We start from the raw sequence: 18,276 nt of genomic DNA, 5'->3' as shown, positions 1-18,276 counted from the left end.
TAAGCTGCCCATTTTCCCTTGTGGTTTTGTCCTTGATTTGGTTAACACCACATGCTAATTTGTTCCTGAATATACAGTGGTTTGCAAAAGTATTCATCCCCTTGGCATTTTCCCTATTTTGTTGCATTACAACCTGGAATTAAATATATTTTTGGGGGGGTTTGTATCATTTGATTTACCCAACAAGCCTACCACTTTGAAGATGCAAAATATTTTTTATTGTGAAACAAACAAGAAATAATACAACAAAAACAGAACTTGAGCGTGCATAACTATTCATCCCCCCCAAAGTCAATACTTTGTAGAGAAACTTTTTGCAGCAATTACAGCTGCAAGTCTCTTGGGGTATGTCTATAAGCTTGGCACATCTAGCAAGTTGGATTTTTGACCATTCTTCAAGGCAAAACTGCTCCAGCTCCTTCAAGTTGGATGGGTTCCGCTGGTGTACAGCAATCTTTAAGTCATACCACAGATTCTCAATTGGATTGAGGTCTAGGCTTTGACTAGGCCATTCCAAGACGTTTAAATGTTTCCCCTTAAACCATTCGAGTGCTGCTTTAGCAGTATGCTTAGGGTCATTGTCCTGCTGGAAGGTGAACCTCCGTCCCAGTCTCAAATCTCTGGAAGACTGAAACAGGTTTCCCTCAAGAATTTCCCTGTATTTAGCGCCATCCATCATTCCTTCAATTCTGACCAGTTACCCAGTCCTTGCCAAGGAAGAACATCCCCACAGCATGATGCTGCCACCACCATGCTTCACTGTGGGGATGGTGTTCTTCGGTGATGTGATGTGTTGGGTTTGTGCCAGACATAGTGTTTTCCTTGATGGCCAAAAAGCTAAATTGTAGTCTCATCTGACCAGAGTACGTTTTTCCATGTGTTTGGGGAGTGTCCCACATGCCTTTTGGCAAACACCAAACATGTTTGATTATTTTTTCTGGCCACTCTTCCGTAAAGCCCAGCTCTGTGGAGTGTACGGCTTAAAGTGGTCCTATGGACAGATACTCCAATCTCCGCTGTGGAGCTTTGCAGCTCCTTCAGGGTTATCTTTGGTCTCTTTGTTGCCTCTCAGATGAATGCCCTCTTTGCCTGGTCCCTGAGTTTTGGTGGGCGGCCTTCTCTTGGCAGGTTTGTTGTGGTGCCATATTCTTTCAATTTTTTTAATAATGTATTTAATGGTGCTCGCTGGGATGTTCAAAGTTTTGGATATTTTTTTATAACTCAACCTTAATCTGTACTTTACAACTTTGTCCCTGACCTGTTTGGAGAGCTCATTGGTCTTCATAGTTCCGCTTGCTTGGTGGTGCCCCTTGTTTAGTGATGTTGCACGCAACACTTTCCGTTTTTTATTTTTTTGAATTTTTTGAAACAAGTAATTTTTTTCATTTCACTTCACCAATTTGGACTATTTTGTGTATTTTACATGAAATCCCAATAAAAATCTATTTAAATTACAGGTTGTAATGCAACAAAATAGGAAAAACGGCAAGGGGGGTGAATACTTTTGCAAGGCACTGTACACTGAGTATACCAAACATTAGGAACACCTTCCTAATATTGAGTTGCACCCCCCCTTTTGCCCTCAGAACAGACTCGTCAGGGCGTTCCACAGGGATGCTAACCCATGTTGACTCCAATGCTTTCCACAGTTGTGTCAAGTTGGCTGGATGTCCTTTGGGTGGTGGACCATTCTTGATACACATGAGAAACTGTTGAGCATGAAAGACTCACCATTGCACCATTGCAGTTCTTGACACAAACCGGTGCCCCTGGCACCTACTACCATACCCCATTCAAAGGCACTTAGATATTTTGTCTTGCCCATTCACCCTCTGAATGGTACAGCTGTCTAACAGATCACAGAGGGAGTTATTTAGTTCTTTAGTGGAAGCCTCTCCAGGTAGATCAAGAGGGCAGCAGTCTAGGCCCCTTACCTGGATTGTAAACTGTCATGGTCAAAACATATTGACACAGCAGTAGCTAAGATGGTGAGAAGTCTGTCCATAATAAAGCGCTACTTTTTAACAGCACTATCAACAAGGCAAGTTCTACAAGCCCTAGTTTTGTCACACCTGGACTAATGTTCAGTCATGTGGTCAGGTGCCACAAAGAGGGACCGAGGAAAATTGCAATTGGCTCAGAACGGGGCAGCACGGCTGGCCCTTGGATGTACACAGAGAGCTAATATTAATAATATGCATGTCAATCTCTCCTGGCGCAAAGTGGCCAGCGGGGACTGTGAAGAGACATAAACACAGGCACAGACACATGCATACACACACACACAATAACATACGCACTGCACTATGCACACACATACACATGGATTTTGTGTTGTAGATATGTGGTAGTAGAGTAGGGGCCTGAGGGCACACAGTGTGTTGTGAAATCTGATGTGAATGTTTTGTAGTGTTTTTGAAATTGTATTACTGCCTTCATTTTTCTAGAACCCAGGAAGAGTAGCTGCTACCTTGCCAGCAGCTAATGGGGATCCATAGTAAATAGAAATACAATCACAATCCATGTCTCAAGGCTTAAAAATCTACACTGATTGAAGTGGTTTTAACAGTGACATCATTTAGGGATCATAGCTGTCACCTGGATTCACCAGGTCAGTCTATGTCATGGAAAGAGCAGGTGTTCATAATGTTTTATATATTCAGTGTATTCTGCAAATTTCTGCAGTTTCACAAAAAATGGATAACAATTCTCCATCCCACAGATGGTTATGAGTAAGGTCCCAGTCAAACACTTTTTTTGTGATTCTGTGTTCTGGCATATTTATCAGTCTGTTCCATAGATGTATCATGTCACCTTTTGCCTAACCACACATGGTTCCCAACCCATATCCCCACAGATGGCCAGGTTTGGAGTCAGTTTGATACCATTCCACTTATTCCACTCCAGCCTTTACCACGAGTAGGTCCTCACCAATTAAGGTGCCACCAACCTCCTGTGGTGCACACCAAAAAAGCAGCAGATGGCTCTGTTTTAAACATTGTTGCAATTAGTGCCTACTTTGGAACCCCAAAGCTGCATAGTCCATCCCTGGACACACACAGGAGTTTTAGCTGAAAATAAGCACAGTAACCAAGATCATTTTGTTTAACACTGACCCCAAAGCTTAACCGGCAGAATCTGCTAGCGATATTATGGCATCTTCAAAGGGCATGTGTTCATCCAGAATGAAACCAAGGACCTCTATACCAGGCAGTGTCAGAGGAAGGCCCTAAAAACTGTTTAAAACTCCAGCCACCCTAGTCTCAGACTGTTCTCTCTGCTACCGCACGGCAAGCGGTACCGGAGCACCAAGTCTAGGTCCAAGAGGCTTCTAAAACAGCTTCTACCCTCAAGCCATAAGACTCCTGAACACCTAATCAAATGGCTACCCAGGCTATTTGCATTCCCCCCCCTCCCCATCTTTTACACTGCTGCTACTCTCTGTTATCATCTATGCATAGTCACTTTAATAACTCTACCTTCATATACATATTACCTCAACTAGCCGGTGCCCCCTGTATATAGTCTCACTATTGTTATTTTATTGCTGATCTTGAATTACTTTTACTTTACTTTTATTTCTTATTCTTATCCATATTTTTTTAACTGCATTGTCGGTTAGGGGTCCATAAGTATGTATTTCACTGTAAGGTCTACACCTGTTGTATTCGGTGCATGTGACTAATAAAATTGTATTTTATTTGATATTTATAGAGCCCAGTGTACAATAATGGGGTTGGACCAAAACAAAGGTTGTGTGCACTACACTGCACGCCTTTCTTTCTGAAATGAACAACCTGGGTCTTCTCTTGATTTATCGCCAGTCTCAATTTAGTACACCATAGTTTAACAATATTCAACATATTCTGGAGGTCATCTAATGTCTCGGCAAGGACAACTGCACTACATGACCAAACGTATGTGGACTCCTTCTTGTCACGCATCTCATTCCAAAATCATGGGCATTAATATGGATTTGGTCCCCCCTTTGCTGCTATAACAACCTCCACCCCTCTGGGAAGGCTTTCCACTACATGTTGGAACATTGCTGTGGGGACTTGCTTCCATTCAGCAACGAGGATTAGGGAGGTTGGGCACTGATGTTGGGCGATTAGGCCTGTCTCGCAGTCAGCGTTCCAATTCATCCCAAAGGTGTTCTGTCAGGTTGAGGTCAGAGCTCTGCAGGCCAGTCAAGTGCTTCCACACCGATCTCAACAAACCATTTCTGTATGGATCTCTTTGTGCATGGGGGTATTGTCATGCTGATACAGAAAAGGGCTTTCCCCAAACTGTTGCCACAAAGTTGGAAGCACAGAATCATCTAGAATGTCATTGTATACTGCAGCATTAAGATTTATTTTCACTGGAACTAAGGGATCTAGGCCGAACCATGAAAAACAGCCCCAGACCATTATTCCTCCACCAAACTTTACAGTTGGCACTATGCATTCGGGCAGGTAGCGTTCTAGGTACCCAGTTTCGGCCGTTGGACTGTCAGATTGTGAAGTGTGATTCATCACTCGAGAGAACGCGTTTCCACTGCTCCAGAGTCCAATGGCGGCAAGCTTTACACCACTCCAGCCGACACTTGGCATTGTGCATGGTGATCTTAGACTTGTGTGCGACTGCTCGGCCATGGAAACCCATTTCATGAAGCTCCCGACGAACAGTTATTGTGCTGATGTTGCTTCCAGAGGCAGTTTGGAACTTGGCAGTAAGTGTTGCCACCCGAGGACAGACAATTTGATGAGCTCCAGCACTCGGCGGTCCCGTTCTGGGAGCTTGTGTGACCTGCCACTTTGCGGCTGAGCCGTTGTTGCTCCTAGACGTTTCCACTTCACAAAGGGCACTTACAAAGGGCACTTACAGTTGACTGGGGCAGCTCTAGCAGGGCAGGAATTTGATGAACTGACTTGTTGGAAACTGACTTGTTGACGGTGCCACGTTGAAAATCATTGAGCTCTTCAGTAAGGTAATTCTACTGTCAATGTTTGTCTATGGAGATTGCATGGCTGTGTTCTCAATTTTATACACTTGTCAGCAACAGGATGAAATAGCCTTTTATACACCTGTCAGCAACGGGATGAAATAGCCAAATCCACTCATTTGAAGGGGCATCCACATACTTTTGTACATATAATGTATATCATCAGCATACAACAAGATGCCCAGGAATATATCCACAACTTCATCACCAAGTTTAGCATGTTTGATTTGTAGGGCTAAATCATTAACATATATTGCAAATAAAGTGAATGAGAGTAGGTCTCCCTGCTTTACACCGTAAAGGGTTGGAAACCAGCCAGTCCTGAGGTCATTGAGGTCATTGAGCTGATCACAGTAAGACTTTGATGGGATCATAGAATCTTCCATCAATTCCCATTTGAATTAGTCTAAAAGCAAGGAGGTCTCTATTCACCCAATCAAAAGCCTTCTGAAAATATGTTTTATGATGTGTTAACGCTATGTGTGTGTGTGTGTTCCAGTGCTGTGTCGTGTGTATGTGAGTGCTGATTCGTACCTGTGTGTTTACACACACTCTTTGCTGAGCGTGGCAGAGCTGCTGAGGATTGTGGGTCAGAAGATGGACCGACCAGAGGAGGACATGGTGCTGGTGACACACACACCTACTGGAGGTACACACACACACACTGAAGGCACACACACACACACACACTGAAGGTACACACACACACTGAAGGTACTCACACACACACACACCCACTAAAGGTACACACACACACTGAAGGTACACACACACACACACCCACTGAAGGTACTCACACACACTGGAGGTGCACACACACACACTCATTTTCACTCTCCCCACTTTTCTCTCTCACTCTCCCCCTGTAGAGAGGAGGATGTTACAGGCTGGTCAATATGTGTATTCTGAGACTTTGACGCCACAGAGCAAACTGATGGTCTGTCGGAGGGACCTCACACATATTATGGTAATTAACACCCAGATTACGGTTATGAATAATTTGATTGTGGTCATTCACTGATAAATGGTATTTATTTTTTAAACAAAGGCTATAGGGGACCTCGATTCAGCTTACCTGGGGTGGGGTGTGTTGCACTACTAAATCAAATCAAACTCAAGTATTTAAAAGACAAAAAAAACACTTACCTACTCTTAACGTGTGTGTGTGTGTGTGTGTGTGTGTGTGTAGGCCCCTCTAACAGACAGTGAGCTGAGTAGGAGAACAGTGAGGTTGCTGGGTATCAACACCTGGGATATGGCTGCTGTTCTCACACAACTGGACTGGAACCTCTTCAACTCCATACACGAGGTAACACACACACACACACACTGGAGGAACTTTACTACACACTCACGCATACACATACACACTCAACTCTCTGTCTTTTCCCCCCTGCAGCAGGAGTTGGTGTATTCTACAATGAGCTGTAGTACCGGAGGCAGCCACCGGGAGGGGCTATCTGTATTGCTGCAGCGCTGCAACGAGGTCCAGCAGTGGGTCATGTCTGAGGTCCTGATGTGTGTGTCACTCAACAAACGAGTCCAGCTGCTCAAGAAGTTCATCAAGATTGCAGCGCAGTAAGAGAGCACACACACTTTAGACAATCAAACACACACACACACACACACACACATGGGGACACACACACAACTAATCCCTGTTTTGTGTTATGTAGCTGTAAGGCCCAAAGGAACCTGAACTCAGCATTTGCCATCATCATGGGACTCAACACAGCAGCCGTCAGTAGACTCAACATAACCTGGGAGGTAAATGTGTGTGTGTGTGTGTGTGTGTGTGTGTGTGTGTGTGTGTGTGTGTGTGTGTGTGTGTGTGTGTGTGTGTGTGTGTGTGTGTGTGTGTGTGTGTGTACTCTGATGGTGTGTATCTGTTCCATACGTTTACTTTCAGAAAGTTCCGGGGAAATTCAAGAAGATCTTCTCTGAACTGGAGCTGATCACAGTAAGACTCATTATCATTGGTTTAAAGTAATATTTGTCCTGATAGGCTGGTGGAAAATAGTTAGGAGAAGGTCATGAATTAAGGAACAAAATATTCTGAGACTATTAGTGTATCAGTCTCTAGGTTCACATCCACTTGACCCTAAGCCTAACCTCTGACCTCTAACCACTAATCTTACCCTGACTCCTAACCTCTCCTTGTTGTCTCTCCAGGACCCTTCTCTGAACCATAAGGCCTACAGAGATGCCTTCAAGAAGATGAAGCCTCCTAAGATCCCCTTCATGCCCCTGCTGTTGAAAGACATCACCTTCATCCACGAGGGAAACAAAACCTTTCAGGACAACCTGGTCAACTTCCAGAAACTGGTGAGTCATGACATGTCTGTTGTGTGTGTGATTGTTTGTCTGTCTGTGTTTAGTAACCGTTATCATGGTGACTGACTTTCTTCTATGCCCCGCTCCCTCAGCACATGATCGCCGACACAGTGCGTCTGATTCGCCACTGCCAAAGCGACCAACTCGGTATGTTGTCTCTGTCTGTTTCTGTCTGGCTCTCTTTCTGTCTCTCTTTCTGTCTCTTTCTGTCTGTCTGTGTTTCTGTAATGTTGTTCTGTTCAGTCTCTGCTGGTGAAGTCATACAGCTTCAGTGTTTTTGTCTGTGTGTGTGTGTGCGTGTGTGTGTGCGCGTGTATGTATCTGTCTGTCTCCTAGGTAACGAGGTGGTGGGGAGCGACAGTGCAGAGGTCAGGGCGAGCGTTCACTACCTCCACATCATCGACAATCAACAGACACTGTTCCAACTGTCACACAAGCTGGAGCCTCGCGCCTGAACACACACACAGAAAATACACTTTGTGTTGAAGGTGCCATGCAAGCCACCCGGCTCTTAGCCAATCACAGTTCAGCATCCTGATTCAGCCAGCCAACCACAGAGCTGCACACTGAGACGGCGTTCAGACTGAAAATGTATATCTGTCAACCTGATTCAGACTGTTTTTCTATGAAGGTCAACCTTTGACGGACGACAAAGACCAAGGAGAAGACAGACGGCCATTCTTTATTGTTCTGTCATGAATACTGTTTTTAAGCTACTCTCCAGAGGAGTTTGTACAGTTACTGAGATTGTGTTTCTGGTCTTAAGTTAACAATTAGTTTCATTGTATATGAATGATCCTCAGTAGGGAAACAGTCAAAAGACTGTAGATAGTAACTGTTAGTATATGACTGGAAATCATGCAGTAGACGTACAGCAGATGTATACTGTATGTGTTCAGGCCACATGGTGAGATATGCCTCTGGATGACAGTGCCAAATGTCCGGATGGGGGAGAGATGCCATATACAGATTACACACATCCCTTTTTATTTGTATCTGTAGAAACCACAAAGCCCTCATCATTTCTGCTCCTGTCATACCACAACATAAAGGTCCTACTATTACACATTGTTATTGGGCGGTAATACCACGGTATTATAGAGATTATTATTACATTGTTATTACACTTTTACTGACTGAAGAGCGGTTTCAATGCCTGTTACACACAGATTTCACTAGGCAACATTGCCTTGGTTCAAACACAGTCAATGCATTCAACACTGATCAAGTAAATCACTGTTAAGGCCTGGTGTATTCACACTGACTGACCAAGTACATCACTGTTAATTAAGGCCTGGTGTATTCACACTGACGGATCAAGTACATCACTATTAAGGCCTGGTGTATTCACACTGACTGATCAAGTACATCACTGTTAAGGCCTGGTGTATTCACACTGACTGATCAAGTACATCACTGTTAAGGCCTGTGGTATTCACACTGACTGATCAAGTACATCACTGTTAAGGCCTGTGGTATTCACACTGACTGATCAAGTTCATCACATGTACAGTGTTCAGGTGTGTAGAAGCAGGGCAGTAGTGCTATATAACTATTTATTGTAATATTTTGTTTATTTATATTTCTCTACAGAATGTGACAGTCCTGTGTGCCATATCACACCGGAGCTGTATAAAGACAGACCTCGGTAAAGATTTGCAGGACATATGTGTAAATACATTGAACTGTGTCCAAAAGGTTTGCTGGTTGAGCTGAAATGCTGTAATGTTTAAAACAGGAGACTAGGGAGTGGAGTTGGTCCAGGGATTGTTACTGTCCTATGTGATTTCAAAATGGGGGGGGGGAGAAAAAAGATGAATGAAGAAGAGACGGGTGTTGTTGTTTTCTTGCCATGAGGATGTAAAGTTCTGTTTTAAAGAATGTTGTTGTTTGCATGACGTGACAACCCCACCAGATCACAATGCAAGATGACACTAAGAGTGTGTCCCAAATTGCATCCTATTTCCTATATAGTGCATTACTTTTGACCAGAGCTATGAGGCCCTAGTCAAACGTAGTGCACTATATAGGGAATAGGGAGCTCTGGTTAAAAGTAGTGCACTATATAAGCCAGGGAATAGTGTGCCATTTCAGATTTTCTCTAAGGCTTTATACCACTGTAATATTGTTGATTTGTAAATATGCATAATGTTATTATGATGTTTGAGGTGTAATTATTTATCTGTTTTAAAGGTAGGCCTACTTTCCACAACATGATGTCTCCATACACAGCGGGAGAAAGGAAAGGGCAGAGCAGTATGTTCCCCGTCCCTAACTGCTGAAGCCACACGTCTTTTCTAAAGAGAGGTTTACTACGTCAAAGTTTTACTGGAGATTATGTATGAATAAATTATAGCTTTTATGTCATAATAAACATTGTGTCGATGGTCACTGTCTCTGAATATTATCAGAGAGGAGGACGAGAGGATGGAGGAGTAGGAGAGAAATGATAGAAGAGAGGAAAGAAAATAATAAAATAAAACAGCTGTTTCTCATTTTCACTTCTCATTAAGCGTGAGGTGACATCACCACTGCCTCCCTGTGCATACATTACAAACCCTGGCATTTATTTCAGTGGAAGACAAGTCTTCAAGTCATTTGGAAATAATTCAGACCCCTTGTTCTAAAATTGATTAAAAAATGTTTTTCCCCTCATCAATCTACACATAATGACAAAGCCCAAACATGTTTTTAGACATTTTTGCTAATGTATACAAATATTTAAAAAATAGCAAATTTACATAAGTATTCAGACCCTTTAATCAGTACTTTGTTGAAACACCTTTGGCAGCGATTACAGCCTCTAGTCTTCTTGGGTATGACGCTACAAGCTTGGCACACCTGTATTTGGGGAGTTTCTCCCATTCTTCTCTGCAGATCCTCTCAAGCTCTGTCAGGGTGGATGATGCGGAGCGTCGCTGCACAGCTATTTTCAGGTCTCTCCAGAGATGTTTGATCGGGTTTAAGTCCAGGCTCTGGCTGGGCCACTCAAAGACATTGCGTTGACTTAGAGGTGTGCTTATGGTTGTTGTCCTGTTGGAAGGTGAACTTTCGCCCCAGTCTGAGGTCCTGAGCACTGTGGAGCAGGTTTTCATCAAGGATCTCTCTGTATTTTACTTTGTTCATCTTTTCCTCGATCCTGACTAGTCTCCCAGTCCCTGTTGCTGAAAAACATCCCCACAGCATGATGCTGCCACCACTATGCTTCACCGCCGTAGGCATGGTGCCAAGTCTCCTCCAGACATGACGCTTGGCATTCAGGCCAATCTTGGTTTCATCAGACCAGAGAATCTTGTTTCTCATGGTCTGAGAGTCCTTTGGGTGCCTTTTGGCAAACTCCAAGCAGGTTGTCGTGTGCCTTTTACTGAGGAGTGGCTTCCGTCTGGTCACTTTACCATAAAGGCCTGATTGGTGGAGTGCTGCAGAGATGGGAGGACCTTCCAGAAGAACAACCATCTCCACAGAGGAACTCTGGAGCTCTGTCAGAGTGACTATCGGGTTCTTGGTCACCTCCCTGACCAAGGCCCTTCTACCCCAATTGCTCAGTTTGGCCGTGTGGCCAGCTCTAGGAAGAGTCTTGGTGGTTCCAAACGTCTTATATTTAAGAATGATGGAGGCCACTGCGTTCTTGGGGACCTTCAATGCTGCAGACATTCTTTGGTACCCTTCCCCAGATCTGTGCCTCGACACAATTCTGTCTCGGAGCTCTACGGACAATTCCTTTGACCTCATGGCTTGGTTTTTGCTCTGACATGCACTGTGAACTGTGAGACCTTATATAGACAGGTGTGTGACTTTCCAAATCATGTCCAATCAATTGAATTTACCACAGGTGGATTCCAATCAAGTTGTAGAAACATCTCAAGGATGATCAATGGAAACAGGATGCACCTGAGCTCAATTTCGAGTCTCATAGCAAAGGGTCTGAATAGTTATGTAAATAAGGTATTTCTGTTTTATATTTTTTATAAATATGCATACATTTCTAAAAACCTGTTTTCACTTAGTCATTGTAGGGTATTGTGTGTAGATTGCATATGTATTTTTGTTATCAATTTAGAACAAGGCAAATTGTGGGAAAAGTCAAGGGGTCTGAATACTTTCTGAATGCACTGTATGATTTAACATAGATTTGTTCAATTTTGTCTTAATGTAGGAAAATCCTAAACATGTAGGCGCCAAATGTTTCCAGATGCAACTTTGCTATTACCTCTTTGTTGCAGTCACTGCAGTACAGTAGTTGGATTTTAAAGCACAGAACCTTGAAAAGCTCATTTCTCGGGACAGTGAGATTCTGCCACACCTACATGGTCTTTTTGCCGCGAAACTGGGGAGAGGGCGGGACTCGGGCTGTTCCATTATGAATCCGGGGGAGAAGGAGAGTAACTCCGAGCAGAAACTCATTGTAATAATGATATTAAAAATCAATTCACTCTCACGGCCGTCGTATAACGACTTCTACATACAGCAAAAGTATTCTGGGCTCACAAAATCAAGTTTGAAAACATATTTGAACGAAATTCAAAACTCGACTGCACACCTGACTTTAGAGACAAGTACATGAACTCGTGTTTGTTTTTTTACCATTCATTCTCTGTTGTGTGAACTGCATGTGAACTTTGAGAGAAGGAACATTCGTCTCTCAAACGAGTTAAAATGCCGTTATCATCAAAGGTAAGTGAGGTTTAACAGTTGCAGTTTTTATATCTCCACACGGTACAGCCAGAAGAGGACTGGCCACCCCTCAGAGCCTGTTTCCTCTAGGTTTCTAATGAGTTTTTCCTAGCCACTGTGCATCTGCATTGCTTGCTGGTTTGGGGTTTTACGCTGGGCTGTTTAGCCTACAGTACAGTCCAAGTTTGTTCTGTTCCAAACACTTCGTAAAGTACAATGTTGCATACAAAGTAACATCAATTTACCTAGCTAACTAGCTGCCGAATAGGCATCAACTCACCATGTAGCTTATTCTTAATGTTTGTCCATAGGCTACCAGAGTGAGGACAGACATTTCGGAATAAACGTTGGGAGTGAAAAACTTAGTGAAATAGTCCACGCCCTACCCGGTATCTTTATTCTGCCACTGTACAACTCTGTATGCGTTGTTTGTTGGCAGCCTTGTTATTTACGACGTTTTTGCAACAGATTCCTGTTGGAACGTTCCACCTCAGTCCGGGGTCCTTTATAAGGCCCTTTGGCTTTACTCCACTAAAGGAAAAGCGTAGGCTAAGTCATAAAATGTCCAGATCCTTATTTTATAAGGTAAATTTAATTTATATCTACAGCCTATCATGGAAATCAGTGCTGTGTTATTTTAATATTTATTTATTTTCACCTTTTATTTAACTAGGCAAGTGAGTTATGAACAAATTCTTATTTTCAATGACGGCCTAGTGGGTTAACTGCCTGTTCAGGGGCAGAACGACAGATTGTCGTCAGGTCGGGGGTTTGAACTTGCAACCTTCCGGTTACTAGTCCAAAGCTCTAACCACTAGGCTACCCTGCCGCCCCAAGTTTGAGACGTGTAATAGGAATACATTTGGTCTCTTTACATTTTTGTTAGTGGCCGACTCATGTGGCCGACTTCTGGAAAGGACAGTGTGAAAAGGGTATTATACATTAGTGTAGCTTTAACACAGATGAATAGGGGCAAATAGCAGAGTTAGTTATACAACTATCTTTGGCTTTAATCTGTTGTCTGTCCTTCAGACCCCCAGGGCCCTGTCGGCCATCTTTGAAAGTCCCAGTGACGATGAGGACTTCCTGGGTTTTGCAATGTCAGTGCCTAGTGACAGCGAATCAGACGACAGCAGGGACAGCCTTGCCTCTGAGGACTCTGGGAAGCCGGTGAGTAGCTGCCAATCTTTACCACACACACACACTACAATCCTGGTTTACTTAATTCTGCTACAGTTAGCGATTTAAATAATCCATCCATCTTTCTCTCTCGCTTTTCAGGCCGTGCGTTTCAGGTCAAAGTTTGTGACCGCAGAGTTGGTAAGTCTGTTCAGCCATTCAGACAGTGAGGGGGAGGGTTTTGCGGGCTTTGGTGAGGAAGAGAACAGAGGGTTCAGAAGCAGGATGGTATTGAGACCTAACATGGCATCTCTTTTCTACTGTTCTCTCCAGTGGTATGTGTGTATGGGGATGCTTGGTTGTACCATGACTCTTCTCTCCTGTTTTCGGTCGCTCCAGTGCGTAGCGGAGGAGAGTGATGAAGACACAGGTTTCTACTCCGAGGGGGAGGAGCCAGAGACACACACAAGGAGGAGTCTCTGTGTTGCCTTTAGGTGAGTGTAGGAGTGTTCAACTGTGTGTATGTGTCTCAAATGGCACCGTATTCACTATGATCCACTGCTTTTTGAATACAGTTACAGTTGAATACTCTGCTTCAGGTTTCCCACCAAAAGACTCTCTGCCAAGAAAGGGGAGGCACCAAGGAAACCCCAGCCAATCACTACCGCCACTCCGACGAGGACAACCAATGAAAAGGAGCATCTGAAAAGGGGTGTGTCTCAGGTGTCCCGTGGGATGGTGACACGGGGTCAGAAACAGCCTCTAAAAAAAGAGGAGGAGGTTGAGTCTCCAGTTCTAAATAAACGAGCCAAGAACATCCAGGAGAACAAGGCCATGGTACATAACCACTGACCAGGGTTGTGTTGTGTAGGCGGTTACACTACTGAATACAACCCTGCTATCTACTTTCTCTATTGTTATTATTGTGTATATTAGAAGGGTTTTCTCATCCTGTGTTATTATTGTTGTCCTTCAGTTGGCCAAGCTGTTTGCTGACCTGACCAACATGGCTGAACTCCCCCCCTCGACCATGGTGAGTTAGTACACTACACACTTGACTTGGGCTAATGGAATTGGTTCATATTGTACATGTTTCAGATGAACTTACCACAGTTGGACTGGCGGAATCTGTAAATCACCTTGCTTCCCAAAGATAGGCAGCACTGCAGCTCCTGATCTCCTGAAACACGCAGACTTTCTCAGGTGACTCCTGACTTCTGGGTGTTGTAGTTCTCACTGGGGCATTGTGGGTGTTGTGTTCCAGAAGAAGAGGCGTGTGAGTGAGAAGCCGACCCCTCGAAGACTAGGTGTGCATGAGGGGGGCGAGAGGAGGAACCCATCGCGTGCGGCCAGACCGCCAGAGAAGTTTGGGGTGGAGGAGCGGACTACCTCCCCCTCACATAACAACAAATCTGTGAGGACTGTCTGTGTCAGGAAACTACTGGAGGTACACAAGGGCACACATTACTTACATATGCTTGTTCACACACACATTCTTTACACAGGTAACTCTTGATCATTGTGATTGAACAGGTAGATGATGTGTGTCTGTGTGTGGCCAGGTGGATGATGAGCTGAGAAGAAGTGGGAAGAAGAGGAGGACGAGCAGCGGGAAGAGGAGGAAGATTACACATGTGAGATCAGTCGATGAGATTACGGAGGAAGAGCTGGACAACGTGGCGGAAGGCGCCAAAGACAAGATACTGGACAAGGACCACGTAAGAGAGACACACACAGCAAGGCTTTTATAATGTCTATTTTCATCAGCTGCTCAGTTCTGCTGTCTATCCATCTGTCCTGTGATAGAGATGGAACTGGTGTGTGTGTTCCAGGGCAGCACTTGTCATCAGTGTAGACAGAAGACTCTGGACACCAAGACGGTGTGTCGTAGCGGAGTATGTTCAGGGGGCAAAGGTCAGTTTTGTGGGCCCTGTTTGAGGAACCGCTACGGAGAGGACGTACGCTCTGCCCTGCTGGATCCAGTTAGTACACACACAGCCCTTGACCTCAACCCCATCAGTACACCAAAAATGTTGTTTTATCATTAAATCCATGTGTTTTTCTCTCTCTCTAGGACTGGGAGTGTCCTCTTTGTAGAGGTATCTGTAACTGCAGTCTGTGTCGACGAAGAGAAGGACGTTGTGCAACAGGACAACTCGTCCATTTGGCTCAACACAAGGGCCACAGCAATGTCCAAGATTACCTGGAGAGGTAGGTGCAGTGGTGGAAAAAGTACCCAGTTTTCATACTTGTGGAAAAGTCCCGATAGAAAATGACTCAAGTGAAAGACACCCAGTAAAATACTACTTGAGTCAAAGTATTTGGTTTTTAATATATTTAAGTATCAAAAGTAAGAGTATAAATCATTTCAAAGTCCTTACCAGATGGTACGATTTTTGTGTTTTTTATTTTGGAGTAGCCAGGGACACACTCAAACACTTGGATATCATGTGATATATGATGATATAGTGAGTCCTCCAGATTAGAGGCAGTAGGAATGACCAGGGATGTTCTCTTGATAAGTGTGTGAATTGGACCATTTTCCTGTCTTGCTAAGCATTCAAAGTGTAATGAGTACTTTTGGGTGTCCAGTGGTGTAAAAATAATACTTGAAAGTACTACTTATGTAGTTTTTATGGACAACTTTTACTTCGTTACATTCCCAAAGAAAATAATGAACTTTTTACTCCATACATTTTCCCTGACAGAAGGCTACTCTTTTTAAGTAGGCTACCCGTTACATTGTGAATGCTTAGCAGGACAGGAAAATGGTTCAATTCATGCACTTACTGTATCTAGAGAACATCACTGGTCCTCCCTACTGCCTCTGATCTGGCGGACTTGCTAAACACACACGTTTTGTAATGATGTCTTGAGTGTTCGAGCCAGATGCACACTCCATCTGTAAATAACATGGTGCCGTCTGGTTTGCTTAATATTAGGAGTTTAAGATGTATATTTAACCAAATACTTTTACTCAAGTAGTATTTTACTGGGTGACATTCACTTCTACTGGAGTCATTTTCTATTAAGGTATCTTTACTTTTACTCAAGTATGACAGTTGGATACTTTTTCCACCACTGGGTGTCAGTGAAAATGTATGGAGTAAAAAAATAAAGTTCATTATTTTCTTTAGGAATGTAATGGAGTTGCCCCCAAAAACGACTTAAGTAGTACTTTAAAGTATTTTTTATTTAAGTACTTTACCACTGGGTAGGTAGTGTGTGTGTTTTTAATTTGGCTGTGTGTTTGAGCTAATAAATGTTGTTTTAATTAAAAAATGTCTACTTTTCTTTCTCCACAGCATCCAAAAAGATCTTCGAGCCTAGAGACAAGACCAGACAAGCAGACAGCTCCCCTGTTGGTCAGGACAGACAATTACACCCTGGAGGCCCAGAGGGAGAGACCCAGCAGACAGAGGGTGTGTCTCAATCTCTCCTTTCTCCTGAAGTTTACACTCTTCACTACTTCCCACAAAGCATTGGATTTGCAGAGGCATGGGCTAAAAGTAGTTTCCACCATATTTCTTATTATACCAGTAATTTCCTTACAAATCAATGGATGGAAGTGAACAAGTGCACACTTTGGGCAGAAGGAGAGATCATTAGGACGTGGTCATACTGACACACAGAATTGTTCTGCTTTAGTACTGCCACAGTTCACTCGAGTCCAGGATTTTGGATCTCTAGATGGTCTAGAACAGTGTTCCTCAATGACTGCCATGTCCCTCTAACACCCTATTTAATCACAGTCATGTTCAGTAGGGAGACAATGTTTTGAAACAGGAGGTAGTACCTGACATTTTCCAGTAAGAACATGTAATTACCATTTATCGTTGCAAAATATTTTGCTACGGTGTACACCACTGAATATGACCCAGGAAAACCATAACTTGTGGATCCCTGCAACTAAAAAGATTGAGCAACACCGGTCTAGATGGATATCTGTGGTTCCAAGACTGTTTACACAGGCAGCCCAATTCTGAAATCATATTTTTATGCAACAGCAGTCAGGCAGTGGAGTTGAACTTTTTATTAGACCTTGGATGGGTCAGAGGGTACAGACAACCACTGTTAAATTCAATACCTTTTTAATCTGGGGAATAATGTTTACGCACCGATTTATTATGCTAAATTAGCATAGTTTGAGTTTACACCTATTTTACCTCTGCATCCCTAGTAGTTAGACATGGTTTACTTTTTACTGAAAGGAACAGAACATATTCCCTTGGTTATAGACCATAGCCAATACAATTGGGCCTATGGGAGGTATAGTGTACTGTTTACTACACTGTTTTAATGTTTTTTTTTCCTTCTATATGGAGTTAGTTTTAAGACTGCTTCTGAAAGTGGACACTGTATGTTAGTTGAATCTGAAATAAAGAACTGAAGTTCAAATGTTTACTAGTTGGTGTCTGTCACAGTGGCTGTAGTAGCAGTTTGGAATGTGTGTAGATTTAGTCCCCTCAACCCTCGCAGACAGAGTCCTGAATATGTGGGAGGAGCGCACTGCCCACAAAAAGACACAGATAGCTGTCTCCAGCTGCAGTTCTAAAATTCAACTATAAAAATAGCCATAAAATAGTGGTATGGATGAGGGGTGTTTTTGCATGAAGATCGATGGAAAGGCTTGGGTTAGTGAACACATTTCAGGAGAAAAGGGGAAGAATCTAAATTGGGCTTGGGGTCAATTGTTGAGTCCTGAGGTACTCATGACCACGGCTAACGACCAGGTGCCTTCCGTGTCTGTCGGGTTAAAACGTGGATGAGTGTGCGTGTAACTTTTGGTAGATCAGTGGAGACCATTTTAGTCATTTAGCAGACGCTCCTATTCAGAGCATTCATCTTAATTTCAACAGTTTTACTGAGTTCATATAAGGGAATCAATCAATTTGAATACATTCATTGGGCCCTAATCTATGGATTTCACATGAATGGGCAGGGGCGCAGCCATGGGTGGGCTTGGGAGCGCATAGGCTCACTGACTGGGGAGCCAGGCCCAGCCAATTAGTTTTTCCTCACAAAGGGGCCTTATTACAGACCCAAATAATCCTCTGTTTCATCAGGTGTCCAGGTGGCTGGTCTCAGAGAGATCACGCAGGTCAAGAAGCCGGATGTGGAGGTCCTGGGCTGGTTTGGTTACACGTGGTCTGTTGTTGTGA

At 43.5% G+C, this 18,276-nt stretch overlaps 2 protein-coding genes across 5 annotated transcripts in view; both read left to right on the top strand.

Annotated features, from left to right (window-relative positions):
- The window catches only part of LOC110496523 (rap guanine nucleotide exchange factor 5), a 57,416-nt gene extending 47,704 nt beyond the window's left edge, over positions 1–9,712 (top strand). For all 3 annotated transcript variants that reach the window (XM_036953253.1, XM_021572478.2, XM_021572479.2), the window contains 9 exons: positions 5,487–5,636; positions 5,857–5,954; positions 6,177–6,296; positions 6,387–6,565; positions 6,664–6,754; positions 6,897–6,947; positions 7,160–7,312; positions 7,414–7,468; positions 7,658–9,712. In XM_036953253.1, coding sequence (XP_036809148.1) covers positions 5,487–5,636; positions 5,857–5,954; positions 6,177–6,296; positions 6,387–6,565; positions 6,664–6,754; positions 6,897–6,947; positions 7,160–7,312; positions 7,414–7,468; positions 7,658–7,776 — 1,016 coding nt within the window. In that variant the 3' untranslated portion in view covers positions 7,777–9,712. The remainder of the gene's footprint in view (positions 1–5,486; positions 5,637–5,856; positions 5,955–6,176; positions 6,297–6,386; positions 6,566–6,663; positions 6,755–6,896; positions 6,948–7,159; positions 7,313–7,413; positions 7,469–7,657) is intronic.
- Positions 9,713–11,663: 1,951 nt separating this feature from the next.
- Positions 11,664–17,521, top strand: LOC110496522 (cell division cycle-associated 7-like protein). 2 transcript variants are annotated; one of them, XM_021572477.2, is made up of 11 exons: positions 11,664–11,995; positions 13,028–13,165; positions 13,277–13,315; positions 13,514–13,608; positions 13,714–13,951; positions 14,091–14,147; positions 14,382–14,561; positions 14,677–14,832; positions 14,947–15,096; positions 15,189–15,325; positions 16,420–17,521. In XM_021572477.2, the coding sequence occupies exons 1-11, from the start codon at positions 11,978–11,980 to the stop codon at positions 16,442–16,444; spliced, it is 1,233 nt and encodes a 410-aa protein (XP_021428152.2). In that variant the 5' UTR covers positions 11,664–11,977; the 3' UTR covers positions 16,445–17,521. The 2 variants fall into 2 exon arrangements, with proteins under 2 accessions (XP_021428152.2, XP_021428151.2); XM_021572476.2 differs by having other exon boundaries at positions 11,668–11,995; positions 14,379–14,561.
- Positions 17,522–18,276: the final 755 nt, after the last annotated feature.

This window comes from Oncorhynchus mykiss, chromosome 18, assembly GCF_013265735.2.
Source record: "Oncorhynchus mykiss isolate Arlee chromosome 18, USDA_OmykA_1.1, whole genome shotgun sequence".
In the NCBI taxonomy this organism is placed as follows: Eukaryota; Metazoa; Chordata; class Actinopteri; order Salmoniformes; family Salmonidae; genus Oncorhynchus; species Oncorhynchus mykiss.
Note: the sequence above shows the minus strand (reverse complement) of the source record. Positions and strands in the feature narration are given on the sequence as shown.

Bases quoted from the DNA above. Each gene is read 5' to 3' on its own strand.
- LOC110496522 (XM_021572476.2), top strand. The intron at 13,316-13,513 runs GTAAGTCTGTTC...CGGTCGCTCCAG, and splicing joins AGTTTGTGACCGCAGAGTTG to TGCGTAGCGGAGGAGAGTGA. The intron at 13,952-14,090 runs GTACATAACCAC...GTTGTCCTTCAG, and splicing joins TCCAGGAGAACAAGGCCATG to TTGGCCAAGCTGTTTGCTGA.